The sequence below is a fragment of the Sorex araneus genome, chromosome 4 (assembly GCF_027595985.1).
Source record: "Sorex araneus isolate mSorAra2 chromosome 4, mSorAra2.pri, whole genome shotgun sequence".
Taxonomy (NCBI): Eukaryota; Metazoa; Chordata; class Mammalia; order Eulipotyphla; family Soricidae; genus Sorex; species Sorex araneus.
The window spans coordinates 48972988-48999325 of NC_073305.1; the positions used below are offsets into that span (position 1 = coordinate 48972988).

Consider the following 26338-nt stretch of genomic DNA (forward strand, 5'->3'; position numbering starts at 1 on the left):
AGCTGGGGAACCCCCGCCGGGCGCCTCCCGGGCCAAGAGGAGGGCGGTGAGCGAGGGGGCGCTCGCCAGGGCCGCCGAGGCCTGCTCTGAAAAAAACGGGGTCCCCTCCGAGGGCTGCGGCGCGCGGCCCCGGGGACCGCAGGGCTGCTCAGGCGCGCAGGGACCCTGCCAGAACCCGAGCCGGAGCCGCAGGCGGGACCCCCGGCTCGAGGGCGGGGCCTGGCATAGGGGCGGGCCCGGGGGCGGGGCCCGGAGGGGGCGGGGCCGCCGGCACCTGGGTGAGGTCGCGCCGCCCCGCCCCCTCGCACTTCCGTGTGCGGCAGCGCGGGAGCGGGCGGCGGCGGCGCTCGGATCCCCTGAGCGACCCCCGGCGTCGGGCTGCCGCGCTCGGGCCGGGGCGGTCCCCGGTTCCCGCGCTCGCCCCGCCTGACCGCCCCCTCACGCTCCCGCCCGTCCACTGCGACCCCTGGCTCCTGGCCGCCCTGCGCCCGGAGGTGAGTGAGGCCGGGGCCCCGGGGTGGGGTCGCCCGGGACCCCTGGGGCGCGCCGCGCGCTCCCTTCCCCTCCCCCCGCCCCGCTCCGGTTCCCGTTTCCGAAACTGTGAAACTGAGCGGCGGCCAGCGAAAGTCTGCGCGCCCGAGCGCCGCTGCCCGGTCCCCCTGCCGTCCGTGTGCCCCGCCGCCGGGCAGGGGGCCGGGACCCTCCGGTGCGCGCCCGTGTGTGCCCCCGCGCGCCGTAGCGGGGCCTGGCTGGGCCCTCGGGCCGCCCCCTCTGTCCCCTGCCTCCTCCGCCGCCTCGCCCGCGTCGGGGTCCACGGGTCCCGCGCCCCCTGCGCGCCCCGCCCCCACCCCGCCCGCCGCCGCCGCCGCCCCCGGGATCCTGCGCGCGCGAGCCGCGCCCCCGGCCCACGCCCGCCGCCCCGGGTTCCTGCCCGGCCGGCCCGCGCGGCGCTCCTCCCGCGCCGTCTCTGCTCCCGGGCGCTCTCCCCGTCGGGCTCGGGCCGGGCGTGGCGTCCCCCGGCGCACCCGCGCCGGACCCCCGGCGCAAGCCCGCCCAGAGGGCTAGGGCTGATGGGGCCGGCCCCTGCCTCGGCAAATGCATCCTGTCTCCTTGCCCCGCGCCGCCGAGCCGGTCCCTCTCGTAGGTGTGGTGTGTGTCCACGGCCCCCTTGCCTGTTCTTTGTCACGGTGTCTGAGACACAGCCTGTGTGTTATTTTTCACATGTGTGACTTGCCTGTGTGTATGTGTGTGTGTGTCTAGGGGTGTCCTGAAGCTCTGTGAGCCGAGTCACTCCGTCAGCTGTGTTCTTGATCACGCGTGTGTGTGTGTGTTGTGTTGTGTTGTGTGTGAACACATACATTTGTGTGCCTGTGTGTATGTATTCCACTGCCTGGAGTATTTGGTGCTTCTCTCCCAGTGCTTCCTTGTGACCCTGTGGCCACACGTGTCCGTTGGAGTGGCCTGTTGTGGCAGCCCGTGGTGACCCGTGTGTGTGTGTGTGTGTGTGTGTGTGTGTGTGTGTGTGTGTGTGTTTGGGTGCCTACATGTTCTTTCTCTTCCTCTGCCGTCAAGCTGCTGTGACCAGGCTGACCTGGGCACCAGGGGAGGGGACTGGACTGGTCCTTGGGTTTCCTGGTTCCTGTGCTGGACAGGCGGTGGCAGACAGCTGTGGGGGGGGTGCACGCGGGGGTGAGGACTGCAGTGGGGGGAGGGAGGGATGAGAGCAGAGGGGAAGCATCTGACTGGTGGCACCCTCGTGGTCTGACTGTGCAGAACTGCAAGTGTGCGCGGGAGGAGTGGCGGGGACTAGGGAACCGAGAGTGGCAGCGGGCGGTAGTGAGGGGGGCTGCGCCCAGGTACCGGTGCTGGAAGGGTGTGCGTGTGCCCTGGCCCCGGAGAAGGAGGCCTCTGAGTTCTGCTTCTCACCCTCTCAGCGTTGACGTGCTTGGGGAGGCCAGGAGGGGGACGGCGCTTAGCCTTTGAGAGTCCTGGTGTGGTGACCAGACCTTGAGCCCTGGACCGGAGACAGACTCGGGCTCGGACACTTGCTGTACCCATTAAGAGTCAGGACAGATGAGACAGAGGCCTCCCTCAGGCTGTTTCCTTATCTGCGGAACCAGGAAAGTTGTTGGCAGGACCCGAGGACCAGGCTAGAGGCCCCGTGTCAAAGGTCCTTCTGCACGGCAGGGCCCTCAGGGAGAGCTGAGCTGTAGACCTCGTCTTCCTTGGTGGGCATTCACCCGCTCCCAGCCCTGAGACCCCCTCGCCTGGGAACTGGGGCTGGCCAAGGCCCAGAGCACCTGCCCCTCACGTCCCCAGCCAGCCAGGCTGCTCGTGGGACCGGCTGAGACCTCACCGGCATCCAGCCCTGTGTAGCCCAGTGGTTCACACCTGCAGCCCACCCCAGTTTCAGTACTGGATGTAGATCCCTGCTTTAGCCCCTCCGACACCCCCGAGTCACGGCAGCTGCCGGGGAGCTGGTGGGGTGAGTGGGAGCTCTGACTGCAGGGCACTGACACCATTTAGCTGGCCTGCCTAATTGGAGTTTAAATTAAAATCAGAAGTAATTTGAAGTATAAAGAGATAAAGTCTCAGCCCCCTCCCCCAGGGAGTGGCACGGGGGTGGGGGTGGGGGTCTTCTGTGGGAGGGGGGGACTCACGTCTGGGGAGGGGCATCTTTTTCTGGCTGCAGAAAAAAGTGGCTCAGAACTTTTAGGATCAGGGCACCTGCTTGCCGAGACTGCTCCTCCTGAGATCGCATTGGGCCTCAGTTTTGTCAACGCTGTAATGGGCACAACAGGGAGCCTAAGAAGCACCTGAACTAGAAGGGACTGAGCAAGGAATGGAAAGGTGTGATGACAGTTGGGGCTGGAGCCAGGCACCCATGTGGAGAGGTGGAGTCTCCCTACTTTAAAGATGACCCCGGGTTGGCTCTGAGGAATCACAGAGAGTATGGAGTGTGCCTGGGTCTGGGCCCCAGGACCCAGGAAGGAGGGCCAGTCCTCGTGCTGTGCTGTGTGTCCACCCCCTGCCCATCCTGAGGCTCTGCGCAGGCCAAGCCATGGCGTTCCCGCCCCGGGCATGCTGTGGACACTTTGCCGGTGTCCAGGGAGAGTGAGCCCCTCCCTCCCGGCCCCAGTTCACAGCAGAGAAGGCCGAGTCCGGAGAGGCTGAGGCCGCCGAGCCGGATGAGGCTGCACCAGGCCTGTGCGGGCTGTGCCGTGCTGGCTCACGGGGAGAGCCTGCTGGGCGGCTGCCAGCTCAGCTGTTTTCTCTTGTTCCTGCAGGTCTACCGGGAACTGGACTGGGTGAGGGCGGTGGGCCTACTTCTCCCCGAGGTTGGTGCGAGTTGGTGGCGGCGGCAGCCAGGATCTAGGGCGAAGGGGAACTGGGAGACCCAGGTAAGATGCAGACACAGACGGATATCCTAAGGGGTGGTCTTCTGGGCTGGGTTGGGGGTTGGGCGCAGTCTCGGTGTGGCGTGTGGGCATCCAAGGCGTGCAGCAGTTAGCCTGAGGACAGCCCAGGGGTGAGGGCCCCGGGTTGACTGTGAGGGTTCCATAGCTCTGAGGCCCCCCTCTGTGGGGATCTCCTGACTCTGCAGGACCCCAGACTCTGCGGGTTCCCTGTCTGAAGCTAGTTTCCGTCCACTGAGACCTTGGGGCCCCAAGGCCTGGGAGATTCTTGCTGGCCAGCTGGAGAAGGTGGTGTGTGAGTCTGGACACTCACCCTCTAGTGGTCCCTGTCTCTGCCTCTGTGTCACATGCTCAGGGACTTGCCCTGGCCCCCAGGATGGTTGCACACAGCTGCGGGTGGCTTGCAGCTTCCCAGCTCTTTGGCATGGCTGCACTCTCTTCATTCCTGTGCTCTTCCCCAGCCTCTCCGGGGCCAGAGCGGCCTTCTAAAGCCTCTTCCCTTGCCCCCTGGCTCAGAGCCTCCAGGGATGCTCAGGGAAGGCTTCTCTGAGCACCCCTCCACCTCAGCTGGCAATTCCTGGGGGCCAGCCTTGCCTGCTGCAGTCCCCTTTGTGATGAAAGCAGCCTGTGAATCACCCATTACCTCTCCAGAATCCAGAACTCAGAAAGCAGGCTTCTGGGGATCGGGTGGGGTGCTGAGGGCCCCTGGAAGTTCGGGAGTGACCTTGAGAAGGGGAGGCCAAGTTGGTCTTTCATCCAGGAGTCCTTCCACTTCTCCTGCCTGTTAGGCCCTCTTGGAACTTGGGGGTGAATCACCTGGTGGGGTCTTGGTTCCCTGGGCCACTTCTGGTGTGGATGAGGAGTCAGACCTTTGTCCCGGGGTGAGATCCATGGCTGGGCCTAAACCCCAGCAGGGCTTTCACTGTCTTTATTTTTTGTGGGGCCAGATTCAACGCCAGGGCCTCACGCTTAGGAGACGCTTGTTCTCCTACTGCGCCCATCCCTGGCCCCGTTACCAGTCCTTCCCTATAAACCACCTTCTCCTGACCTAGTGGCGGGGAAGTCACGTGTCTGGCTGGCGGGGAGCCTGGACTCCTGGAGGTCAGGGGCTCACCGGCTCCCACCACAGCTCATTCCCCTGGAAGTTCATTCATTAGCCTGACACCCAGTGCCCTCGCAACAGTGAGACACGCCCTCACAGGGATCTACCAACTGAGGCCGGCTTCCAGGTGTTGGCCACAGCTCCTCAGGGCCCTGCACACTCGGGGCTCACTTGCCCTCACACACGTGCTCACCCAGGGCAGGCGCACACATGCACACAAAGTGCTCCCATAAATACATGCTGCCATGCACTCATCCGCAGGCATACGTGCATATACACACACACGCGCGTGCTCACATTACTCAGCCACAAGCTCGCTCATGTATGTGCACACATGTGCTCTGTGCACTTGTCCACAGGCAGGCTCACACACATGCTCACATAGACTCACAGGCATGGGCACGTGCGCGCGCGCATACACACACACACACACACACACACACACACACACACACACAGATATTCGTCCAGACACTCAGGTGCCTGCCCACACACACCAGGTGATGCCCATTCTGGGTCATGAAGGAGCTCCTTGCCCGAGGTGGGCACAGGGGGTAAGGTGTGGGGCCGGTTGCTGGGAAGGCAGCATCTCTCCGTCCCACCTTCCCAGGCCCCTAGTCTGTTGGGGGCTCAGCCTTGGAGACGGGGTGCCTGGGTGTGTGGGGGGCGGGGGGCTGTATCAGCTGTGCTGGTCCTGTTTGTGGTTGCTGCCGCAGTGGAGGAAGTGGGCTGCCTGTGGTCGTGGGGCCAAGGTGTTCAGGCAGGTGGGGGTCTGATCGGCCTCTCTGTCCCCCACGGTGCCCAGGCCTCCGCGCCTGGTTGGGCTCTGGCAAGCTGACGGGACACTTCTGGGGTGGCCTGTGCACTCTCCAAGGGCCAGACCCCAGGGAGACGCCTGTCCACCCGTGGCGTTTCCGGAGGCGCACTTCCTCTGGGCTGCCCAGGAAGTGGTTTCTCAGTGGGACTGACCAGCCTCTGTCTGTGGCTTGCCCCGCCCCCGCCCCGCCTGCCTGGGGAGCGCGGCTGGCCAGTGGGTCAGGCTGGCTGACCAGGCTCTCCACTGCTGTGGCCGGACAGCATTAGCACTGTCCTACTTTAAAGGTGTGAGCAGGGTGAGGGGCTGAGACCATGAAGTCCCTGCAGCCCCCACCAACTGGCTCCTCTCCACCCAGGCGTGTAAGACAGTTTCCCCCCCCCACCCCCCGGCCCCCGGATCTCCCCTACCCCACTGTGTGCACGTGCCAGTTGCCAGCTGACTCTGGGGGCGAGGTGGGTAGCTGGACTACTCCCAGTTGCCATATGAATTAACCTGTCTAAGAGACTTGGGTGCTAGGGCCTCAGTTTCCCCTCTGACAGTAATAGCAACCACCTTTCTGTGATGGAAACAATAGCTAACATATGCAAAGTAGTCAGCACTGTTCCTGGCACATTGTCGGTGTTGAGCGAGCAGAAACCGTAGGTATAAAAAGCATGCAGCGCCCGCTTCGTGGTAACCGTCCGGAAAATGGCAAGTGGTACTGAGGGTGGTTCTTACTGAGGGCTTGGGCACCGACCCAGGGTCCTGGGGCCAGGTGGTGCCCAGCCGGGCCAGGCAGCCAGATCTCTGGCTCTCTCCCACCCCCTCTCCAGCCTCCGGGTGTGGGGAGAGTTCCAGGGCTCAATAGGTTTCAATCCTCCGCCCTAGGAGGTGGGGTGGTGCAGCTGGGCCCACTCAGCCCAGCCCCTCCTGCTCTCCTCCTCGTTCCCTTTCAGAGGCAGAAGATCTTGACAAATGGATGCGGGGAGGGAAAGGCAGGCCAGCTGCCTGCTGCCCCCTCACTTTTCCCCAGGCCCTCTCCCACGACATGGGAGAAGCTGAGGTTGGCAATGGGGGGTGGGATGGGGGCCCTTGCTGCCTGCTGGAGTCAGCCCTGGCCTGGGAGACAGGGCTGGAAGTCGACTTCTGTTTACGGACATTCTTTTTTGTTTGTTTTGGAGCTGTACCTGGCAGTGCTCAGGGCTTACTCCTGGCTCTGAGCTCAGGGATCACTCCTGGCGGGGCTCAGAGGACCATGTGTGATGCCAGGGTTTGAACCCAGGTTGGCTGTGTGCCAGCCCTACCTGCTGTCCGACTGGCCCCCGCTGTACCATTGCTCCAGCCCCAGTGTGCCTTCTTGTTTTGTCTTTGATTTTGGGGCCTCACCCAGCAAGTCTCAGGGGTTACTCCTGACTCAGCCGTGCTAAGGTGTCACTCCTGGTGGTGCTCGGGTGACTATATGGGGTGCCAGGGATAGAACCTGGGTCAACCGCTTGTTAGGCAAATAGCCCTCCCCATTGTCCTGTTGCTCCGGCTCCCCATCGAGCTTTCTGGCAGCAGCCAGTGACAGTCCCTAACCTGCCCTGTGGACACACAGATCAGCCCAGGGAAGCTCAGGCTAGGCTTTGGTCTCCACTGTTGAGGGCCAAGAGGCAGGGGTCTTAGGTGCCAAAGAGCGGCTGTAAAGCAGGGGCCTGCCAGGAAGGTGAGTGCGGGTACCCTGGGGGCCTGGGCTAGGGCCATAGGCCAGACAGCGGGGCCCACCGCCCTGACATTTGCTGTGTACTCAGTTTTGTTCTGTTTTGGGGCCTCCCAAGTGGCACTGAGGAGACTTGGACCCCACAGGCGGTCATCAGCCAACTGGGCCTGGGGACGCAGCACTGCATGGGCCCGACAGCTCCAGGGATTACCCCAGCCACCCTGGCGGTCTTTGGAGGCCTCCGGGCCACACTTGGCAGTGCTGGGGGCAGCGGTGGGGCTGCACCTGGAGGTGGTGATCTGGGAACCAAGTGATGCTGGGGATCGAGCCTGGATTGGCCGTGTGCTGGGCACGTGCTCTAGCCCCGCTGCACCGTCTCTTGAACCCTTAGTTTTTGGACCATGTCTGGTAGTGCTTGGGTGCTGCTCTCACCAAGGTGTTCAAGGGCTGTTCCTGGTGCTGCTCAGGGAGCCTGCGACACTAGGGACGGAACCCAGTCTCTGGCACGCAAAGCATATGCATTCGCCCTTTGACCCATGTCCCCAGCCTGAGACTGTGCCCTCCTGAGCCAAGCCTGGGCTGTTAGGAGCCTCAGTTGCCTCCTCTGGGGAGTGGGCAGATAGGTAGGAAGCCATCCTTCTGAGACCTGAGTGAGGAGTCGGGCCAGCTTGTATCCTGGGAGGAGGGCAGGAAGACAGAGAGGCAAGCCCAGAACTCAGAGAGAGGAAACTCGGCCCTTCAGAGAACTGAGAAGGCATCGTTGTGGCTGGGGCAGAGGGGAAAGGAGAGGGCAGGGCCAGGGAGGTCATGGAGGGCTGGCTGTGGGGGGCAGGCCAGGGACAGGAGTCTGGGTCTATCCGAGGGCCTGTGGACACACCGGAGCTTGGGCGGAGATGTGCTTGACTGCCTTCCAGGCCCCTTCCCTTGCTGGGGCAAGGGGACAGTTGGGGCCGGAGTAGGGGCTACGGGAGCTGGGGCGGGACTCTGCGGGGGGCTGCCATGTGGGGCTGGGCCAGGGCAGGATGTAAAGCACCCCCAGCTGCCTAGCTGAGTGGCTCGGAGACAGGGGCACCACATGGGGGAGGGCCCAGCCCGGGCTGGATAACTCACGTCCCTCTGGGGCAGGTGGGACCCTGGACCCAGGCTGCGTGGGGAGGCATCGCGGGAGGCCAGCGAGGAGAGGGCTCGGCAGGCCCCTGCGGGAGAGGCCCGAGAGGCCTGGGCTATGAGGCCAGCTGGCTGTCCCTCGAAGGTCCCTGCCCAGGTGCCCAGGAGGGCAGGCTTGTGGTGGCTGAGCCGCTGTTTTCACAACAGCCCCGGAAGCTTTGGATCATGCCCATGGCTGTGTTGGGTAAACAGGGCAGTGGAGGCGCCTGGGGCCAGGGCCCCGGGCTAGATCAGATGTCCACTCGGGTGTGGGCTGCAGTGGCCAGGCAGGGGGGAGGAGGGGAGCAGGGGCGTCTACTCTCTGCCGGGGCTGGAGAGTGTGCAGAGGGCGCCCTGGGGCCAGAGGCTGTGGGAGGGTGTCTGGGGGTCCGCCCGGGCACTCCTCGGGGCAGCGGCCGTTCACGGGTGGCACCTCTGGGTGAGACCTGGGCACGCCAGCTCCTCTGCTCGCTGCCCAAAGCTGGCACTCCCCACACCAACCCCACCCCGCCCCTCTGCCAGTCTCTCCATGGTGGCGGGGTGCTCGTCTCTCCCGGGGCATGGGGCCCCCTTCTGGCTCCTCTGGAGCACAAGATGGTCGTGACCCTCGGGAGAATCCCACGGCCCTCCGGTGGAGGAGGTCTTGTGGGTGCAGAGGGAAGTGATCAGTAGGCGTGGGGCTCGTCTCCAGGGGCTGGGGACACCTCAGGCACAGGCCCGTGTCCCGCTGGAGGCTGCCAGAAGGTCCCCGTGACGGTGCTGCCCCCTGGTTCTGTGTTTCGGGTGAAGTGCGCCCCTCCCTCAGTTTCTGTCCTGGGTGGGAGTGTGGGCCCAGCGGAGGTCGTGTGGGGGTAGCCTGTACTGCCCTTCACCTCCTACCTGGCTGCCCTTCCCTCTGCTCTCCCTCCCCTTCCTCTGGGACTTTGGAGGAACTTTCTCCAGCTCCCTCGCCCGGGCGTGCAGCGCCATTTCCCCAGCCCAGCCTCTGCCCTGGGGCTGCCCTTGGCCCTGGCTAGTGGTCAGCTGTGTGCGGGGCGGGGGTGGGGGGGCACCTTCCTTCCGGGCTCCTGTGTTTCTCTCCGAAGGTCCCTGGAATACCCATGCCCCCTCGGGAAAGTTCAGTGCTGGCACGTGGGGACTCTTGCCTGTAAGCTTGAGGGTGTGGCCGTTGCATGGGCCTCTGGGCCTGGGTGTGCCACTTTGTGAGCACTTCTCCGAGAGAGGCTCATGACCGCGGTTGGCTGTGTGTGCCCATGGTTTTGGGCTGGCGGGTGTGCCCGTGTGTGCACGTGTGTGGGTATTCCGGGAGAGGCACTGATGTGCCCCCGCCCTGGCCCGCACAGAGGCCCCCTTGTCCTCAGTCTGACCATGAAGGGGGCCTTGTTCCTCCCTGCAGGGGTACCTGGGTCCCTCCCTCGGACTGAGCGCGGGGCTAAGCGAGTGACTCAAGCCGGAGCCTGGCACGGGCTGTGCCCCTGTGTGCTGGCAGGGCTGGCATGAGCCTCGACAGATAGCAGGGACCAGGTCCTGCCCCTCGGGCCCTTCCATGCCTCTAGTGAGGTGGGCTGGCACCCTGGTTCCTGCTTCAGACTGAAGCCCTCCCTGGCCGCCGCAGCTGACCAGCCGTTCTCCGCCGGCCCCTCTGACCACCCGAGCAGCATGAGCCTTGCCCACTTCTGCAGCTGCACGGTCTGTGCCCGCCCCCCGCCGCCCCCTCTCCTCGTTGCCAGCCTTGGAGTTTCATGTGTGTCTTGTCACTGGGGCCCCCTGGCTGGCTGGGCCTGCTGACCTGGCTGGGGTGGACCTTGGGGCCTACAGCTGCTCCCTGTTCCATGTGAAACTCTCTTACCACATGTGGGGTAGGAAGAGAACTTGTCATTTTTTGGTTGTTTTTGGGTTACGCCTGGTGGAGCTCGAGGGACCCTGTCGGATGCCGGGGATGGAAGCTGGCTCGGCTGTGTGCATGGCAAGCTCCTGCCTGCTGGACTGTTTCTCTGGTCCCAGGGCTTGACGCCACTGGCTCTCGGGGTCTCGCCACCCCCGATTCCAGGGGCTTCCAGTGAGCTGGGCCTGGCGGTGGGATGGTCAGATGCGTGACCAGGGCTGAGAAGTGAATGGGGGGGCGCCCTGCAGATCCTTGGCCCAGCTCCTCTGTGGCTTGAGGCCCGGGGAGTGGGGAAGGATCCAGCTCTGGCCGGGGGCAGAGAACTCGGGGGGGCCATGCTGGCTGTGGCACAGCACAGGCAGAGCAGGGGGGCTCAGAGCAGGGTGCCGGCTCACCGCAGAGCTGAGGGCTGGCGGGTGCATCTCCGCTCCTCTCGGGGACAGGTGTGGGGGGAGTGGCTGGAGGCGGAGAGCAGGTGCCCCCGCTGGGACTCAGCCCTGAGCCGGGACCAGTCAGGGCTGGGCACCTGGGCGCCGGGGCCTGGGGTGGGGGTGCTGGGAAGGGCTGGCCTGCCGGTCTCCCCACCTCCTCTTCTTGCTGAGCCCGTTTTCTGGGTTGTGAAACCCCTGCCGCCTCTTGGATTTGTTTCCGGGACGACCACGTGGTAGTGGGGTGGGGGGAAGGGGTTGCCAGCCGGCTTCCCGCCTGGCTTGGCCCTTCGCCACGCCCAACACCCTTGCCCTGTTGCAACCCTGCCCCGGCTGGGCTGGCGGCTGGCGCTCCTCCTTCCTCTTCTGGCCCTCCCCCTGCAAGGCTGCCTGCTCCTCCACCCTCCTTCATTCACCACCAAAGGCGCCTGTAACGGGCCCCCAAGCTCTGCAGATGGGTCTGCACCCTTTAGAGGTGTAGACAGGTCAACCCCTCACCCTGGCTTTGTAGCCACTGCCGTCCCCCCTTCTACACTGGAGTCTTGGGCAGGTGGCAGGACACAGGCCCACAGCTGGGCAGGTGTGCTGGGTGGGGGAGGGGGTGCTGGAGGGGTGAATTCTGCTCCCTTGTTGGCGGGGGGGTGGGGGTCTGTTTAGGAGACTTTTCTCAGAGGTTCTCCAGGGACCCGTTCCTGCCTTCACCTCTGCTAGGGAGTGGGCCCACCTGTGCCACCTCAGCCTGGGATGTGGTTTGAGGTCCCAGGAGGCCCTCCTGTTGGCCCCCGACTTCAGGTGCGCCTGGGGGGAAGGGGCGTTGTGTCTGGCACCTTCTCGCAGACCCGCTCGCTCGCCCGCCCGCTGGGGTTGCCGGTTACCTGTTGGCCCTGCTGGGCCACCAACCCCAGGCTTCATGCAAGCAGGGCCGGTCTCCCAGGCCCAGGTTGGGTTTTATTTTTCACTCTTCCTGACTTTGGTTCTTGGCCACATCTGTGCTTGGGGCTGAATCCTGGCTCTGTGCTCGGGGATCACGCCCGGTGGGGTTCAGGGAACCGTCTGAGAGGCCAGGGATCGAACCCAGTTGGGCTGTGTGCAAGGCAAGCGCCCTCCCCACCACGCTGTCACTGGCCCCCGAGGGAACTCTGCTGCCTGGTCTTGGTGGTGCTGGGGGTGGGACTGGGGTCTCCCGCCTCTGAGGCAAGAGCTCTGCCACTGTGCCCCGGCCCCGTGTTTTTCACCTTTAATAAACGTTGTCCTCAAACAAGTTGCAGGTGACTGTTGGGGACCCAAATTAGAAAGTACATTTCTCTTTCTGACGGCCCCCTCAGGCTGCACTGTGCCCACGCCTCCTTTTCTGGAACACGCTCCAGCAGGCGAGTGCACGGCTTCACAGCGCTGAGGCCTGCATCCCCCTGGCCAGCCCCGCCCACTGCTCTGCATTGGCAGGAGCCGGTTTCCCCCAGAGGAGGAGGAGGAGGAGGGGGAGGGGGAGGGGAGGGGGAGGGGAGGGGGTGTCCTCCCTCTGAGGACCGCTGGCCTGGGGCAGGGTGGGGCGCCGCTTTGCCTGGGTCTCTTCCTCCCGCTGGCTGTCTGGGAAAGACTCGAGGCAGCCCGAGGCAGGGCTTGATTCCTTGGTCCCTCTGTGGGGCTGGTGAGCAAGCTCAGGGCCTGGTGCTCCCTCGCTGAGCTGCCTCCCCCATCCTTTTTCGGTGGGTGAGGCCTCCTGGGCGTGGCGAGGAGGCGTGAGGGTGTGGAGCTGCGCCTCCACTCTGGGCTATACCCCTCGATGCTTGGGGGACCATGTGGACCTGGGAATTGAACCAGAGTTGGCCCTGTGCAGGGACACCACTTCACTGCGTACTCTCTCCCCAGCCTAACTTGGGGCAGGCCAGGGTTGGGGATGGGGGCCCGCCGCCGGCTGTGCTCAGGGGCTCTTCCTGGCTCTTTGCTCCGGGGGATCAAGCCAGGGCCGTCCAAAGGGCAAGCATCTACTCTCCATGCGGCCTCTCTGATTCATCTTTCGTTTGGGGGGCTCACTTGAGTCGATGCTGAGGGGGCCATTGGTGGTGCCAGGGTTCAGACCTGGGCCGCCTTTGCAGCTCATGTCAGGCAAGCACCTTAACCTTTGAACTGTGTCTTGTGGAACCGGGCGGCGGCCACACTGGTGCCTGGCCGGGCAGGATGGGGACGCACGAAGGGGACTTAGAACTCTACGCACAAGAGCGTGTGCTCTGCCCCCCGAGCTGCCTTCCCAGCCCAGACCCTTCCTGAACTGCTTCCTGACGGGACCGGCTGCTGTATGATGCTGAGCAAGTCACTTGTCCCTCTGGGCCTGATTCTTCCCGGGACAATGGCCATCTCCCAGGCCCACAAAGGGTACTGCAGCTAGGGTGCCTGGGACCCTGGGACCCTGGGATGGTCAGCTGTGTGTGTGTCGACCACCGAAGAGGATGCTGGTGCTTATTGGTGGGAGCTGAGGGTCTAGCTCAGGCCCTTTGACTCTGAGCCCAGTGCTCTCTGTTTCATCGGGGTACACGCCCCGACCCCCCATCTGTGGTAAGAGAAGCTAGAGAACAGGGTCCTGTTTGGGGGAGGGGGTGGGCGGGCCGCCTGGCCCCTCCTGGCTATGTTCAGCAGCCCCGGGCTGATTTGCATGGGGGCTATAAATAGCAGCTCCCCCACTTGTTTTGTGCATTTCTTTACCCCAATGGTTCAGGTACCCAGGCACCTCCCTACACCGGGCCTCACAGTGGTGGGAGTTGCCTGCTGGGGCTGGGGGCTCTGTCCCTCCTGGGCCCCAGAGAGGCACGGGCGTCCAGTCCAGCGGGGACCCAGGCACGCTCTAGTTTTATTCCCAGGAATTTGGGGCCCAGCGAGTGACCTGATCCCTGGATGACTGCCCGCTAGCCGCAGGACCTGCCTGGGGCCCGGTGGCCTGATTTGGCTCGTGTGCAGGGGCCTCCTGTGGCTTCCCAGGCGGCTGCTCCCTGCAGCCCTGTCAGGACCGGCTACCTGGGACTGGGATGGGGGAGCGTGCGGGGGAGGGGGTACTGAGAGCAGGAAGGGGTGAATGGACGAAGGCCTGATTTGGCTCCTGTCCTGCCCCTCCCAGGCTGAGGGCTGGCTGTCCTGTCCCCAGTCCCTCGTGCAGGTTTCATCCGGCAGCCCCCGGGGCTCCAGGGCCTCTGACCGGGGGTCACGCCTGCCGCAGAGCTGTGGGCAGGCCACTGTGTCCCTTTCTCTGGAGGATCCGGGGCACTCCCTGGCCAGCCAGGTGTGCTCCTGCCCCTGGCTTCAGCCACCCCTCATACAGCCTGTGTCCCCTCCACCCACTGTCCCACCTCCTGCTCCTCCCGCCTGCCCTCAGACCACTCACCCTGTGGGCTGGATACCCCCATGCCCACCCCCCAGCCCCCGCTTCTGCTCTGACTCCCTGTGGGAGTTCCCTTGGGAGCAGGAGGTGCTCAGGGTGGGGGTGTGTCTGCCAGTGTGCGACCCAGGCTGGGAGGGCACGTGCGCCCACACAGGCCCTGTCAGCGTCCCTCAGCCCTGCTTTGGGAGGGGCCAGAGCAACGGAGCAATAGTACAGCAGGGAGGGCATTTGCCCTGCACCAGGCCGACCTGGGTTTGATCCCGGTGCTCCATGTGGTCTCCCAAGCACTGCCAAGAGTGATTCCTTTTTTCTTTCTTTCTTTTTTTTTTCTTTTTGGCTTTTTGGGTCACATCCACCGTTGCACAGGGGTTACTCCTGGCTCTGAACTCAGGAGTTACTCCTGGCGGTGCGATGCTGGGAATCAAACCTGTGTTGGCTGCGTGCAAGGCAAGTAACCATTGAGTGTCACTGGATGTGGCCCAGAACCCAAACAAAACAAAACCCAAACCAAAACAAAAGTGCTTTGGGAGACCAGACCCAGAATCATTGCCCCTGGAAGGCTGGGGGTGGAGTAGGGGCATATGCATGATGTCCACCCAGAAGACCCCCTCACTGACACCCTTACTGGGAGGGGCTGCGGGACCCGCAGGGCTGGCTGTGCTTAGGGGATGCTCAGTGTGGGACCAGACCCGAGGGCATATGCATGATGTCCACCCAGAAGACCCCCTCACTGACACCCTTACTGGGAGGGGCTGCGGGACCCGCAGGGCTGGCTGTGCTTAGGGGATGTTCAGTGTGGGACCAGACCCGATTCCTATTGGCAGTGGGAGGGGACGTGTGTCGGGGAGGGCTGGCAGCTTGCCAGGTGGGTGATCGACCTGACCCCCAGGGTTCAGAAGGTCAGGCAGGCCCAGGGTGGGTAGGACTGACCGGTGGTGCTTCGTGCTGGAGTGGAGCCCCCACTCAGAGTCGGGCTTCGCCTGGGGGCTAGTGTCCCCAGGTGTCGTCCTGCCGCTGTGTGTCTGTCTTCGCAGTCGGAGCCGGAGACACACTTGAAACCCAGGAGGGGCGTCGTGTGGGGTTTGGGGCCGGGGCGCCCGTCCAGCCTCCTTTGGCCAACATGGAAGTGCCGGGGCCCCCGAACATCCCAGGGACCTGGCCCAGAGGCGGGGCAGCAGACGGGTCTTAGAGGGGTCATAGGGCGCCCCTAGCCCTGGTGCCCATGGCATCCGGGCCTGGCAGGGTCCAGACTGAGGTCAGGTGTGTCCTCTAACACTGGCTGCCCGGGGTGCTGCATTCACCCTGCGGCGCCCCCCCCCACCCCTGCAGGCCCCATCATGGCGCCCTTCCTGCGCATCGCCTTCAACTCCTACGAGCTGGGGACCCTGGAGCCCGCGGAGGATGCCAGCCCTCCCTTCTGTGCCGTGAAGATGAAGGAAGCGCTCACCACAGGTCTGTGGGGACTGCTCGCCGGGAAACCCTGCTGTGGCACTGCCCACGCAGCTGGGGGCGCAGGACAGCAGGGGCCTCCAAGGGCACTTTCCACGCGTCCTGTGCCAGACCCTGTCCTCATGGTACTGGGGCCTGGCAGGGAGGCTCAGCAAAGGCCCCGTCTATCTGGGGTCCGGAGGGCTTCCTGGAAGCGGCCGTCTTCTTATGTACCATGTCCTCTTGCTTCTGCCCTCCCCCGGCCCATCCACTGGGTCCTGGGTGAGCTGTCCCTTCCCCCCAGGAAACCATCCCTGACCCTGAGATCAGGGCTGGCCCCTGACCATGGTTGGGTCTAGAGCTGGGCCTGCCCCTTACCTTGAGTGTCATCACAGCTGGATTGGCCCCCTGCTGGAAGGCTGGGCTGCTGTGGCTGGCAGCTCTCCATCCTTCCGGCTTGCACTCAGGCGCTCGGCCCACATGCACGGCCTTTGCCTTCCTGTTAGCTCCTGGCCCCCAGCACTGGGGCTGGAAGGAGAGGGAGCAGCAGGAGCAAAGGCCCCGGGTGGGTCCTGGTAGGGCTCCCTAGGGAGAGAGACCCTGTGTCTGGAGCAGTGGTGAGCCCGGGAAGACTCGGGCCTGAGGCTGCTGGGGGAGCCCAGGGAGGGAGTGACAGGCCGTGACCCAACCTGGCCCACTGTGCCCCCTCGCAGAGCGTGGGAAGACCCTGGTGCAGAATAAGCCCACCATGTACCCCGAGTGGAAGTCCTCCTTCGATGCCCACATCTACGAGGGCCGAGTGATCCAGATCGTGCTGATGCGGGCGGCCGAGGACCCCATGTCCGAGGTGACGGTGGGCGTGTCGGTGCTGGCGGAGCGCTGCAAGAAGAACAACGGCAAGGCCGAGTTCTGGGTGAGCCGAGGCCGTGTGCCTGCCTGCCTGCCTGCCTGCCTGCAGAGCTGGGTGGGAGGCTGCGTGCGTGCTGTATGCGTGTGTGTCTGTGTACGTGCTGTGTGTGTGTGCTGTGCCGTGTATGCTGTGTCTGTGGGGGGGGGTGTGTGCTGTGCCTCTGTGTGTCTGTGTGTAATCTGTATGTGTGTGTGTGTTCTATATGTGCGTATGCTGTGCCTGTGTATGCTATGTCAGTCTGTGAGTCTGTGTGTGTGCTGTGCCTGTGTGTGCTGTCTGTGTATGTGCTGTGTGTATGTACTGAGCCTGTGTTTGTGTGTGCTGTGTGTCTGTGTATATACTGTTTTTGTGTGTATGTGTGGTGCCCATGTGTGTGCTGTGTGTGCATGCTGTGTGTGTGTGTACATTCTGTGTTTGTATATGTGGTACCTGTGTGTGTGCTGTGTGTGTACGCATGCTGTGTGTGCACATTCTATGCATGTGTGTGCGGTGCCTGTGTGTGTGTGCTGTGTGTTGTGTGTCTGTGTGTGCGGTGCCTGAGGGGAGGGGCTGTCTGCAGGAGCTCCCTCTGCTCTGGCCGTGGTAGCTGCTCTCCAGTTAGCAGCTCAGGCCCAGGCCCCTTGCTCTCTCATGGCTCCCACTCCGGCCTTTCTGTGCTCCCTTTTCTGCCTCGGTGAAAGGGGTCACTGAAGATCTCGCCTCTGGGCCGGCCGTGCAGATGAAGTACACAGCTGGACGGAGGGGCTGGTGGCAGGCCTGGCCCGAGGGTGTGAGAGCTGTGCTGTAACCCGAGGGGGGTATCAGACGCTGGGGGGGTGTGGCCCCTCCTGCAGATGCCTGTTCCTCCCCTTCTCTGGATTCTTCTGGATTCTTCAGGCCCAGACAGGCACTGGGGAGCAACAGGGAAGACGGGGACCCCCTCACCTGCCCACTCGGCATCACACGTGGTGGCTCTGTCCCTGGTGGCCTGGGCTCCTGCTGCCTAGGTGTCCCCTCTGACAGACCGTGTGTGCCAGCCCCAGGCACACATCTGCCACACTCAGTCTGCTCCCCCGAGAGACAGTCTGGGCCCTGGGGGAGGGTCCCGTCTGTGGGGCACACGGACAGTGTCAGCAAGGTGCAGCTGCGTATGTGTGTCCTGTGTGTGTGTATGTGTATGTGTGTATGTGTCCATGTGCATGTGTCCATGTGCATCCTGTGTGTGTGCCCATGTGTGTGTACACATTCGTGTGTCGTGTGTGCATGTGTCCGCGTGCATGCCTGCATGCGGGCGTGTGCCCGTGTAGTCGGGGGCAGGGATCCTGGGGAAGGGGGCAGCCGGATGTTTTCCTTGCCCTTCTGTTCCCAGCCCCTGTCAGGCTGGGTGTGGGCTAGAGTCTCTCACTTCCCCAAATGTAACAATCCCAGGGAGGGGGCGGGGCCAGGGCGGGGCCAGCTCTCCCTGGCCTCTCTGACCACACTGTCCCCTGGCTTAGGGCCTGACACCTGGGCCCTGGGGCTTGGGGGACCAGCCATGGGGGCGGGACCAGCCGTGGGGGCGGGCCCGCCCCTTACTGATCCCTCTCCCTTCGCCTGTCCTCACCCCGACAGCTGGACTTGCAGCCACAGGCCAAGGTGTTAATGTCTGTGCAGTATTTCTTGGAAGACACAGGTAAGAGCCTCCCGGGGCTGGCAGCCAGGAGCGGGGTTCAGGGAGGCAGCGCGCTGGCAGGCCTGTCCAGGGCCTCTCTGGAATTCACCATCCTGCACATTGGCCCCTAGACTGGAAGCAGTCGATTCGGAGTGGAGCCGACGCCATGTGTCCATCCACGATGAACCGCCGGGGGGCTATCAAGCAGGCCAAAATCCACTACATCAAGAACCACGAGTTCATTGCCACCTTCTTCGGGCAGCCCACCTTCTGTTCCGTGTGCAAGGATTTTGTGTGGTGAGGCCTGGTTGTGTCCTCTGGGGCGGGGGAGGGGCGGGGGTCCCCATGCTGCGCTCCCCACACTCACCCTCCTTTGGGAATTTTGCCTTTTAGGGGTCTCAACAAGCAAGGTTACAAGTGTAGGCGTAAGTGTCACCACCGCCCTGTCTGCATTCGGGAAGGCTTGTATCCCCGTGGGCCTGGGGAGGGTCCCGTGGCAAGTGCTGGGGGCTCCAGCCACCAGAAACCAAGCCTGTGTCTCTCCGGTGGCCCTGTGGCCAGTGACTTCAGGCTGGGAATCTGATGGGTCATGGCGACAGAATATGGCCATGGGAGTCAGCTAGTGCCCACCTGCGGGCTCTTTCCCAGGGAGGCCAGCAGGCATTCCCGTGTGTGTGTGTGTGTTGGGGAGGAGCTGGCACACCTTCCCACTGGTCATGTGCTCAGGTCCCAGAAGCATGGGGCGTGGGCTTGGGTCCACTCTCCCGCTGGACACTGTGCTCTTGGCTTCCTCGTCTGTCACAGATAACAGTCTGCCACGATCACATGGGCGCACAGCGCTCGCTCTCCTTCCAGGGTGCCAGTCCCACCTGTGGCCGCAGGGTGTGCTTTGTCCCCTTGTGTTGGAGTGTGTCTGTCTGTCTGAGAGCACTCTGGAGCTCGCGCCTGTCCTGGGCATGGATGAGAGGGCCAGGGGCTCCCCTACTGCTTGTTCTCCCAGATACCCCACCCCTGGTTTCTGCCCCAGGACGCCGGGCGCCTCCCCTAACCCCCACTGCTTTCCACATCGCCCCCACAGTCCTCTCCAGCCTGCCGGGAGGGGCCCGGGGAGAGGACGACCCGGGCTCTGCTGGGGCTCGGGGTGAGGGTGTGGGCTGCCGGGGAGAATGGCAGCTTTGTCCTGGAGGCTGCATTGCGCCCTCGGGTGCCAGCTCACAGCCTCTGCCCCTCCCTCCCGGTGTCTTCCCAACCCCCCTCCCCAATTTGCACCACCTCAAGAATGCAACGCTGCTATCCACAAGAAATGCATCGACAAGATCATCGGCCGGTGCACTGGCACGGCCGCCAACAGCCGCGACACCCTGGTGAGGCTGGGCCCGGGACTCGGGAGGGGTGAGCTGCTGGGAGGGGTCTGGCCCTTCCCGTTTTTCTTCGTTCTTCTTCACATCCCCGCTGGCCTCCTTGGGCCCTTGCATTTCCTGAGCTCTGGGGGTGCCATCTGGGGCGTCCTGCTGTGCTCGGGGCGGTGGGGGGTGGCAGAGGAGGGGCCTGGAGCAGGCCTGTGACCCTCTGCGTGGGAATCCTCACCCCAGTTCCAGAAAGAACGTTTCAAGATTGACATGCCGCACCGGTTCAAGGTCTACAACTACATGAGCCCCACCTTCTGCGACCACTGCGGCAGCCTGCTCTGGGGGCTGGTGAAGCAGGGGCTGAAGTGTGAAGGTAGGCGTGCCCGCCCCCACCCCACGCCGTGCCGTCCCAGGCGGCCAGTCCCGTCCCTGCCTTTGCCATGGTGGGGGGCGCACGTGGGCTGGGTGCACCCCTGCCCTGGCCCTGAGGCTCTGCCCGAGACCCCTGGAGGACAAGACTCTTTAGCGGGTATAGAACTGGGTTCCTGTCTTCTGCCTCGGTTGCTGGAAGGTTTGACAGCATCAGCCAGCCTCAGATACTTTTCCTCAGGGACAGGAAACCCTGCAGACCCACCCAGGCCGTCCCACTGCTCCCCTCAGCTGGGCCCGGGACTCAGTGCTGCTGCTGGCTGTGCCTAGTAGGGCCCTGACCTCAGCCCCCTTTGCCCAGACTGTTCCATGAACGTGCACCACAAGTGCCAGAAGAAGGTGGCCAACCTGTGCGGCATCAACCAGAAGCTGCTGGCCGAGGCCTTGAACCAAGTCAGCCAGGTGGGCAAACATGGGTCCCTGGTGAGAGGGTGGTGGGCTGGGGCAGCCCGGTGGAGCATGTCCCCAACACCTCCTCCTGGAAGGCCTCGTTCGGTGATTAGGCAGTAGACTGTGGGTTGGTTTTCACATGTGTGTGTCTTATCTGCATGCATCTATGTGTATCAGTGTGTGCACGCATCTGGGTGTGTCTGCACATCTGTGTGGTGTGTGTCATTGGTCTGTTTGTCTGTTTGCATGCATTTGTGCGTGTATGCATCTGTTTCAGTGTCCGTGCATGCGTCTCTGTGTGCATGTGTATCTGTGTGTGTATGCGTATTTGTGTGTCTGTATGCACACATCTCTTAGTGGCTTGTCAGAGTGTGCACACATCTGTGTGTGTCATTGTACACGCATGCATCTGTGTTGGTAGGTTGTCAGTGTGTGCATGCACCTGTGTGGTCAGAGTACGTGTATCTGTGTGTCGGTGTGTGTGTCGTGCCCACTGCCTATGGGTCCTAGCCTACCTGTTACGGTGCTGAGGGTGGGGTTCTTCACCTGACATCTTTCCCCAACCTCGTCCCCTGCAGAGAACCAGCATCCGAAAGGAATTGGAACACTCTCCGGGGAGCCAGCATTCTGTTGTTGGGGTCTACCAGCCTTTCGAGAAGAAGCCAGGGGTCTCTGGAGATGATGGCCCGGGTAAGACTGGGCCCACTTCCCTCCAGGAAACCCGAATCGCCCCTACTGAGGCCTCCACTGTGGAAAGGAACTGGTAGACCCCAAGGAGCAGGCTCTCAAGCTCTGTCTCCCACAGACCACGGGGCCTACGACCGGCTCTGGGAGTCCACGGGGCTGTTGAGGCCGTCTTCTGGGTTGAAGTGCACCATCGATAAGTTCGTCTTCCACAAGGTCCTGGGCAAAGGCAGCTTCGGAAAGGTGAGGGGCTGCCCCCGGAAGCCGGGCTCGGGTCCCTGCATCCTGCTGGCATCTGCAGGTGGGGCTGTTGTGTCCTGGCTGGGGCCAGGCTCCCCGGCCCTTTCGCTCAGACCCCTTCTCCTGGTCAGGTGCTCCTGGCAGAGCTCAAGGACAAGAAGGAGTTCTTTGCCATCAAGGCGCTCAAGAAGGACGTGGTCCTGATCGACGACGATGTGGAGTGCACCATGGTGGAGAAGCGGGTGCTGGCGCTCGCCTGGGAGAACCCCTTTCTCACCCACCTCTACTGCACTTTCCAGACCAAGGTGCCCAGCCCCCTCCCCTCCTCCGCCCCCAGGGCCATTGTCCCCACCCCATGCCCTCAAGGGCACGGTGGGCCCCTAGGAACTTGGGTCTGGACTCACCACCCTGCCCTCAACCCCCCACCCCCCAGGAGCACCTGTTCTTTGTGATGGAGTTCCTCAACGGGGGTGACCTGATGTACCACATCCAGGACAAGGGCCGCTTTGAGCTGTACCGCGCCACGTATGTGAGGGCCACTGCCCAGTCCCCTCCCACAGACGCTGCCTGCCCAGGGCGGGGCTTGGGAAGCTCTTGGGGGCTCTGGGGCTGTCCCCCAATGGGAAGCCAGACAGCGGGGCGCTCTGATGGGGGCACAGTACAGACAGGCTTCTGCACTGGAGTGTGACCTCCAGACTGGGTGGACCCCCAACTGTGCCTGTGTGCGTGTACACGTGTGTGCATGCATGTGCGTGCATGCTTGTGTATATACGTATGTGCATTTGCATGTGTGTGCTTATGTGCGTGTGTGCAGGTGTGTGCATGTGTGCAAATGTGAGCTGGAGTAAGTGCATACACTCCCGTGGCAGAACCATGTCACCTAGAGCTTTTCCTTCACCGCTCCCTGGGCTGCCAGCCCCCTCTGGCCTGGGACATGACATGCTTGACCAGGCCTGGTTGTCCCTGGTGTTCTTGGCAGCTTTTCCTGCCCCGGCGTGAGTGTGAGGGCCCCAGGGCAATTGGGGCTGGTGGGCAGAACTCCCAGGACACCGTGTCTCCCTCCTCCAGCTTTTATGGCGCCGAGATCATCTGTGGCCTGCAGTTCCTACACAGCAAAGGGATCATTTACAGGTACTGGGGGGGGGCTCTGGGCAGTGTGTGGGGGGGAGTTTTGACTCATTCTGTTCTCTGACATGTTCTGAGCCAGGCCTGTACTCAGCGTCTGTCTTTAGCGCTTGGGATTTGCCTAAACCACCTACTCCATTGCTGGCATTCTTTGTGGCCCCTCAGCTAGGTGGCCCTATGCCAGCTCCGGGAACTCGCTGCCCGTGCATGGACTTGGCAGGGTCACAGTCCGGCCAGTCTACTTGCCCTTCTGGGAGCAAGCCTCTTGCTCTGAACCCTCTGACCTGCCCCTAGTTCTTCCCTGAATAATGGTGGTCCGGGCCAGAGAGAGAGTGTATGCCAGGTAGCCTCTTGCCTTGCGCGCAGCCAGCCCAGGTCCAATCCCTGGCATCCCATACGGTCCCCCAAGTACTGCAAGGGTTCTCCTGAGCTCAGAGACAGGAATAACCCCTGAGCACCACCAGGTGTGGCCCAAAGACCAAGTTAGTAAATACTGTTAGGGTTCAGGCTGTTGGGGGGGGGGGCGAGATGCTATTGCCGGGTGCTTGGTGCCCCTTGCCCCGCCCTCCCTCCGTTCCTTCCTGCTTTGGGGCCACACCTGGGGGTGCTCAGAGGCTGTTCCCAGCTCAGTGCTTGGGGGTCGTTCCTGGTGGCCCAGGGGGAGCAGAAGGTGGTGATGGTCACGCCCAAGTCTCCTGCGTGCAAAGCCTGCGCTTGGCCTTTGGAGCCATTTCCTCGTCGCCCAGGTGCCCATTTCTCATTCCGATTTGCCCGTGTCTAAGTCATCTGCAGTCCCCGCTCTGGGCATCAGATTGACCTGAGCTCAGGGGTCACTTCCCATGTTCCCCAGCTTGGGGGGCCTGGGCAGGTGATGTCACCTCTGAGCCTCGCTTTGGGCATGTGCCTGGCGCCAAAGGAGCTCGCCGGAGGCCCCTCTTTCCTTCTCTGCTTCCTTTTCCTGTCTTGAGCCTTTTACTCCTGAAAGCTTTGGGCCCTGCCTATTGGTGCTCAGGTTTCACTCCCAGCTTAGTGCTTGGGGGCCTTGCCTGGAGGTTCCGGGTGGCGGTGGGGGGTGTGTCATGGGTGCCCGTGGTGATTGAATTCAGGTCTCCAGCTCAGCCCTTTGAATTCTCTCCCTGGCCCGGTGGCCTCGTCCTTGAGGGTTCAAAACCAACACGGGGGCTGGGGGTACAGGGCCCGGGTTTCCTGATGCCTTCTCTCCCATCGCCTGCCCCAGGGACCTCAAGCTGGACAACGTGATGCTGAACAGCGCAGGTCACATCAAGATTGCTGACTTTGGCATGTGCAAAGAGAACGTGACTGGGGACAAGCTGGCCAGCACCTTCTGCGGCACCCCTGACTACATCGCCCCCGAGGTGAGCGGCTGCTCCCAGCTGTCGGACCCGCCCAGCCACTCCCAGCTGGAGCCACAGGGAGGCTGGGGGTGTCCTGGCCAGGGCGCCTGCTGTGGGCCCTTCTCAGCCCCTTCTCCCGCCCCAGATCCTGCAGGGTCTGAAGTACTCCTTCTCGGTGGACTGGTGGTCCTTTGGCGTCCTTCTCTATGAGATGCTCATTGGCCAGTCCCCCTTCCATGGCGACGACGAGGACGAGCTCTTCGAGTCCATCCGCGTGGACAACCCGTATTTTCCCCGCTGGATCACCAAGGAGTCCAAGGACATTCTGGAGAAGGTGGGAGGCTGGGCAAGGTTGGCTGGGACAGGGTGTGGGTGAGTGGGTGTCAGGAGTGCAGGAGCCCACCCGTCCCCGGCCTGGGCAGCCGCTGTTGTGAGCCCCGGAGAGCGGGGAGAGACGTTCTGCCGGTCTTGCTGTGCACCCGAGTCCCTGCCTGACCGCCGTGCCTGGAGTCAGCCTGGGGATTCCCAGCTTGGGGTCGGGGGACAGGCAGACCTGAGGCCCCAATTCCCGCTTCCGTCTTCCCAGTGGAAGTGCTGGGCGAGGCCAGTCCATGGAACTGTGGGGCCGGAAGCCAGGATGGACCCGCGGGGCCGGCCTGCCACCTCTCTCTCTCCCTGGGCCAGCCGTCCAGAGTCCCTGCCCGCTGGCCCGCTGGCAGGGCCCAGGGAACACCGTGGCTGCCGGCCCAGTGTCGCCGGCCCTGCGGGTGCTGACCAGGGCCCTTGTGGATTGCAGCTGCTGGAGAGGGACCCGAGCAAGCGGCTGGGAGTGGTCGGGCTGATCCGGACACACCCGTTCTTCAAGACCATCAACTGGACTCTGCTGGAGAAGTGTGAGCTGGAGCCACCCTTCAAGCCCAAAGTGGTACGTGAGCCGCGTCAGGCGCTTCGCCGTCTCCCCGCTGCCCCTCCCCCCCGACAAGTGGCTCTCAGCCCCTCTCTCTGCTTCTCCCCCTCCCCCTCCCCCCGGTCCACCGCTCACCAGCCCACTGGACCCTGGGTGCGCGCTGAGTGCGGGGAACCGTGCTTTGGGGATCGAACTGAAGGGCTCCCCCGCCCCTTCCCCGTTGGCGGTCCACTAACCTGGGAAATGCTGAGCACTGGATGAGCAGAGCCCAGTGGAGGCAGCCCCGGAGTCGGAGCCCTGCCTAGCTGGAGCCATCAGGAGCTTGTGCCGAGGGTCACGTGTGACGCAGGGGTTGTTCACTCGGCCATGCCTATTGGTGGCCCTGGGCCATGGGGACGGCCTGTGCCCAGAAGCCCTGGACGCAGGGAAGGGGTGGGTCCGAGAAGAGGTGGGTGCAGGCTGGGCTGGGGAGACAAGCCAGGTAGCGGAAGGGCGTTTGCACAGGGGCCCTCCTGTGTCCCTCCTCCTCGCCCTGCACCCCTCTCCCCCACACACACAGACACAAGGTGGGGCACTACCTCAGTCTTTCTCTGTACCCCTGTGGCCGGCAGCCCTGCTTGGGACATGGCCGGACCTGTGGTGGGTCAGCACGAGTGGACATGCCAAGAAATAGGCCCAAAGCTGCTCCATTCGGCCAGTATTTCAAACAAGCCAGAAATTTGAATTTTTGTGTCAATAAAAAAATGTGGGCAGAAGGAAGTACCGTGGAACCCAGCGACGGGGGTGGGGGAAGCCTGCCTGCCCGGGAGCCCTGGGTTTGGGGTCCCAGGTGCATTCACGCCTCTGTTCCGGGTGGGGACCACACCCTGTGGCTCTGGGGGCCCATGCGGCTTGGGTGATAGAACCTGGGGCCGCCGCATGTGAAGTGTGCCCCCAGCCCCAGGAGCCGCCACCCCAGCCTCTTGCCATTTCTTTGTGTCCCGGGAAGCTGAGAGTTGGCCCATTTCCCCCAGGAACAGCCCCATAGTAAATCTCTGAGGCTTTGCCAGCCAGCCAGTCCCCAAGTGACCCTGGATGACATGTCCGTGGGTGGGCGTGGCTGGGCACAGGCCGACTCCACGGAAGACCTGGAATTTGACTTGCGTTTAGTTTTCATTTCGTCTGCGATGCCTGGAGTGAATTGCGGGGGCAGGGACAGCATCCACTTCCTGCTCTGGGGCTCCTGACTGTTGAAGGCTGTCCCCTCTCTGCTTCTAGGACTGCCCTGGCCTGGCCCTGGGGTGGGGGGCGGGGGGCTGGGAGGGTCCCGCAGGCGCCACTCACCCGCACTGGCTTCTCCTCGCAGAAGTCCCCCGGAGACTACAGCAACTTTGACCAGGAGTTCCTGGGCGAGAAGCCGCGGCTCTCCTACAGCGACAAGAACCTCATCGACTCCATGGACCAGTCCGCCTTCGCCGGCTTCTCCTTCGTGAACTCCAAGTTTGAGAAGCTCTTGTGATAGTGTCGTTACGAACGTAACCCCCACTCCCCCCAGCCAGGCAGCCTGGGGCCAGCTAGCATGGCCTGTCCATCCTCCCCGGGCGGGGGCTGGGCACCCCTACAGCACCAGCCCGCCCCCCAGCATCAGCCCTCGTGTGACTTGTGATTGCTGCTGCCGCCCCCTCCACCACCCCGCAGGGGACCCCGGGCTCCGGCTGGGCTCTTACGGTACTTCCTCTGTGAACTCTGTGAATCTGCTTTTCCTCTGCCCGCAGAGGGAATTGTAAATCCTGTGTTTCATTACTTGAATGTAGTTACCTATTGAAAAAAATATATGCGGGCACAAGTGCACGTATATATAATAGGCTGTATATATTGCTCGGTAGAGAAAACAATAATGGGAACTGGCGGTGTGTTTATCTTTTTAAAAAAGTATGTATGTATAAAAATATATATGTATATGTATATATACATATATATATGTATAGCCAAAAAAACAAAAACTGCAAACTGAACTACTACCAGGTTCTTTTATTTGTGAGTCTGAATAAACGCTCGATGGTACTGAGA

General features: G+C 63.1%; 1 protein-coding gene across 2 annotated transcripts; it reads left to right on the forward strand.

Annotated features, from left to right (window-relative positions):
- The first annotated feature begins 303 nt into the window (after nucleotides 1–303).
- PRKCD (protein kinase C delta) lies at nucleotides 304–26338 on the forward strand. Of its 2 annotated transcripts, none has more exons than XM_012934216.2 (19): nucleotides 304–494; nucleotides 3288–3401; nucleotides 15172–15294; nucleotides 15984–16183; nucleotides 17771–17831; nucleotides 17942–18107; nucleotides 18204–18235; nucleotides 19089–19174; nucleotides 19403–19532; nucleotides 19890–19990; nucleotides 20557–20668; nucleotides 20784–20905; nucleotides 21034–21207; nucleotides 21336–21427; nucleotides 21971–22033; nucleotides 23265–23403; nucleotides 23528–23716; nucleotides 24179–24307; nucleotides 25635–26338. In XM_012934216.2, the coding sequence occupies exons 3-19, from the start codon at nucleotides 15180–15182 to the stop codon at nucleotides 25785–25787; spliced, it is 2064 nt and encodes a 687-aa protein (XP_012789670.1). In that variant the 5' UTR covers nucleotides 304–494; nucleotides 3288–3401; nucleotides 15172–15179; the 3' UTR covers nucleotides 25788–26338. The 2 variants fall into 2 exon arrangements, with proteins under 2 accessions (XP_012789670.1, XP_054991507.1); XM_055135532.1 differs by lacking the exon at nucleotides 304–494 and adding an exon at nucleotides 955–1140.

Excerpts from the sequence above, each read along its gene's own strand:
- PRKCD (XM_012934216.2), top strand. The coding sequence starts at position 15,180 with ATGGCGCCCTTCCTGCGCATCGCCTTCAACTCCTACGAGCTGGGGACC. Across the intron at positions 18,108-18,203 it reads GTGTGCAAGGATTTTGTGTG|GGGTCTCAACAAGCAAGGTT; the intron begins GTGAGGCCTGGT and ends TTTGCCTTTTAG. Across the intron at positions 19,175-19,402 it reads CCAACAGCCGCGACACCCTG|TTCCAGAAAGAACGTTTCAA; the intron begins GTGAGGCTGGGC and ends TCCTCACCCCAG.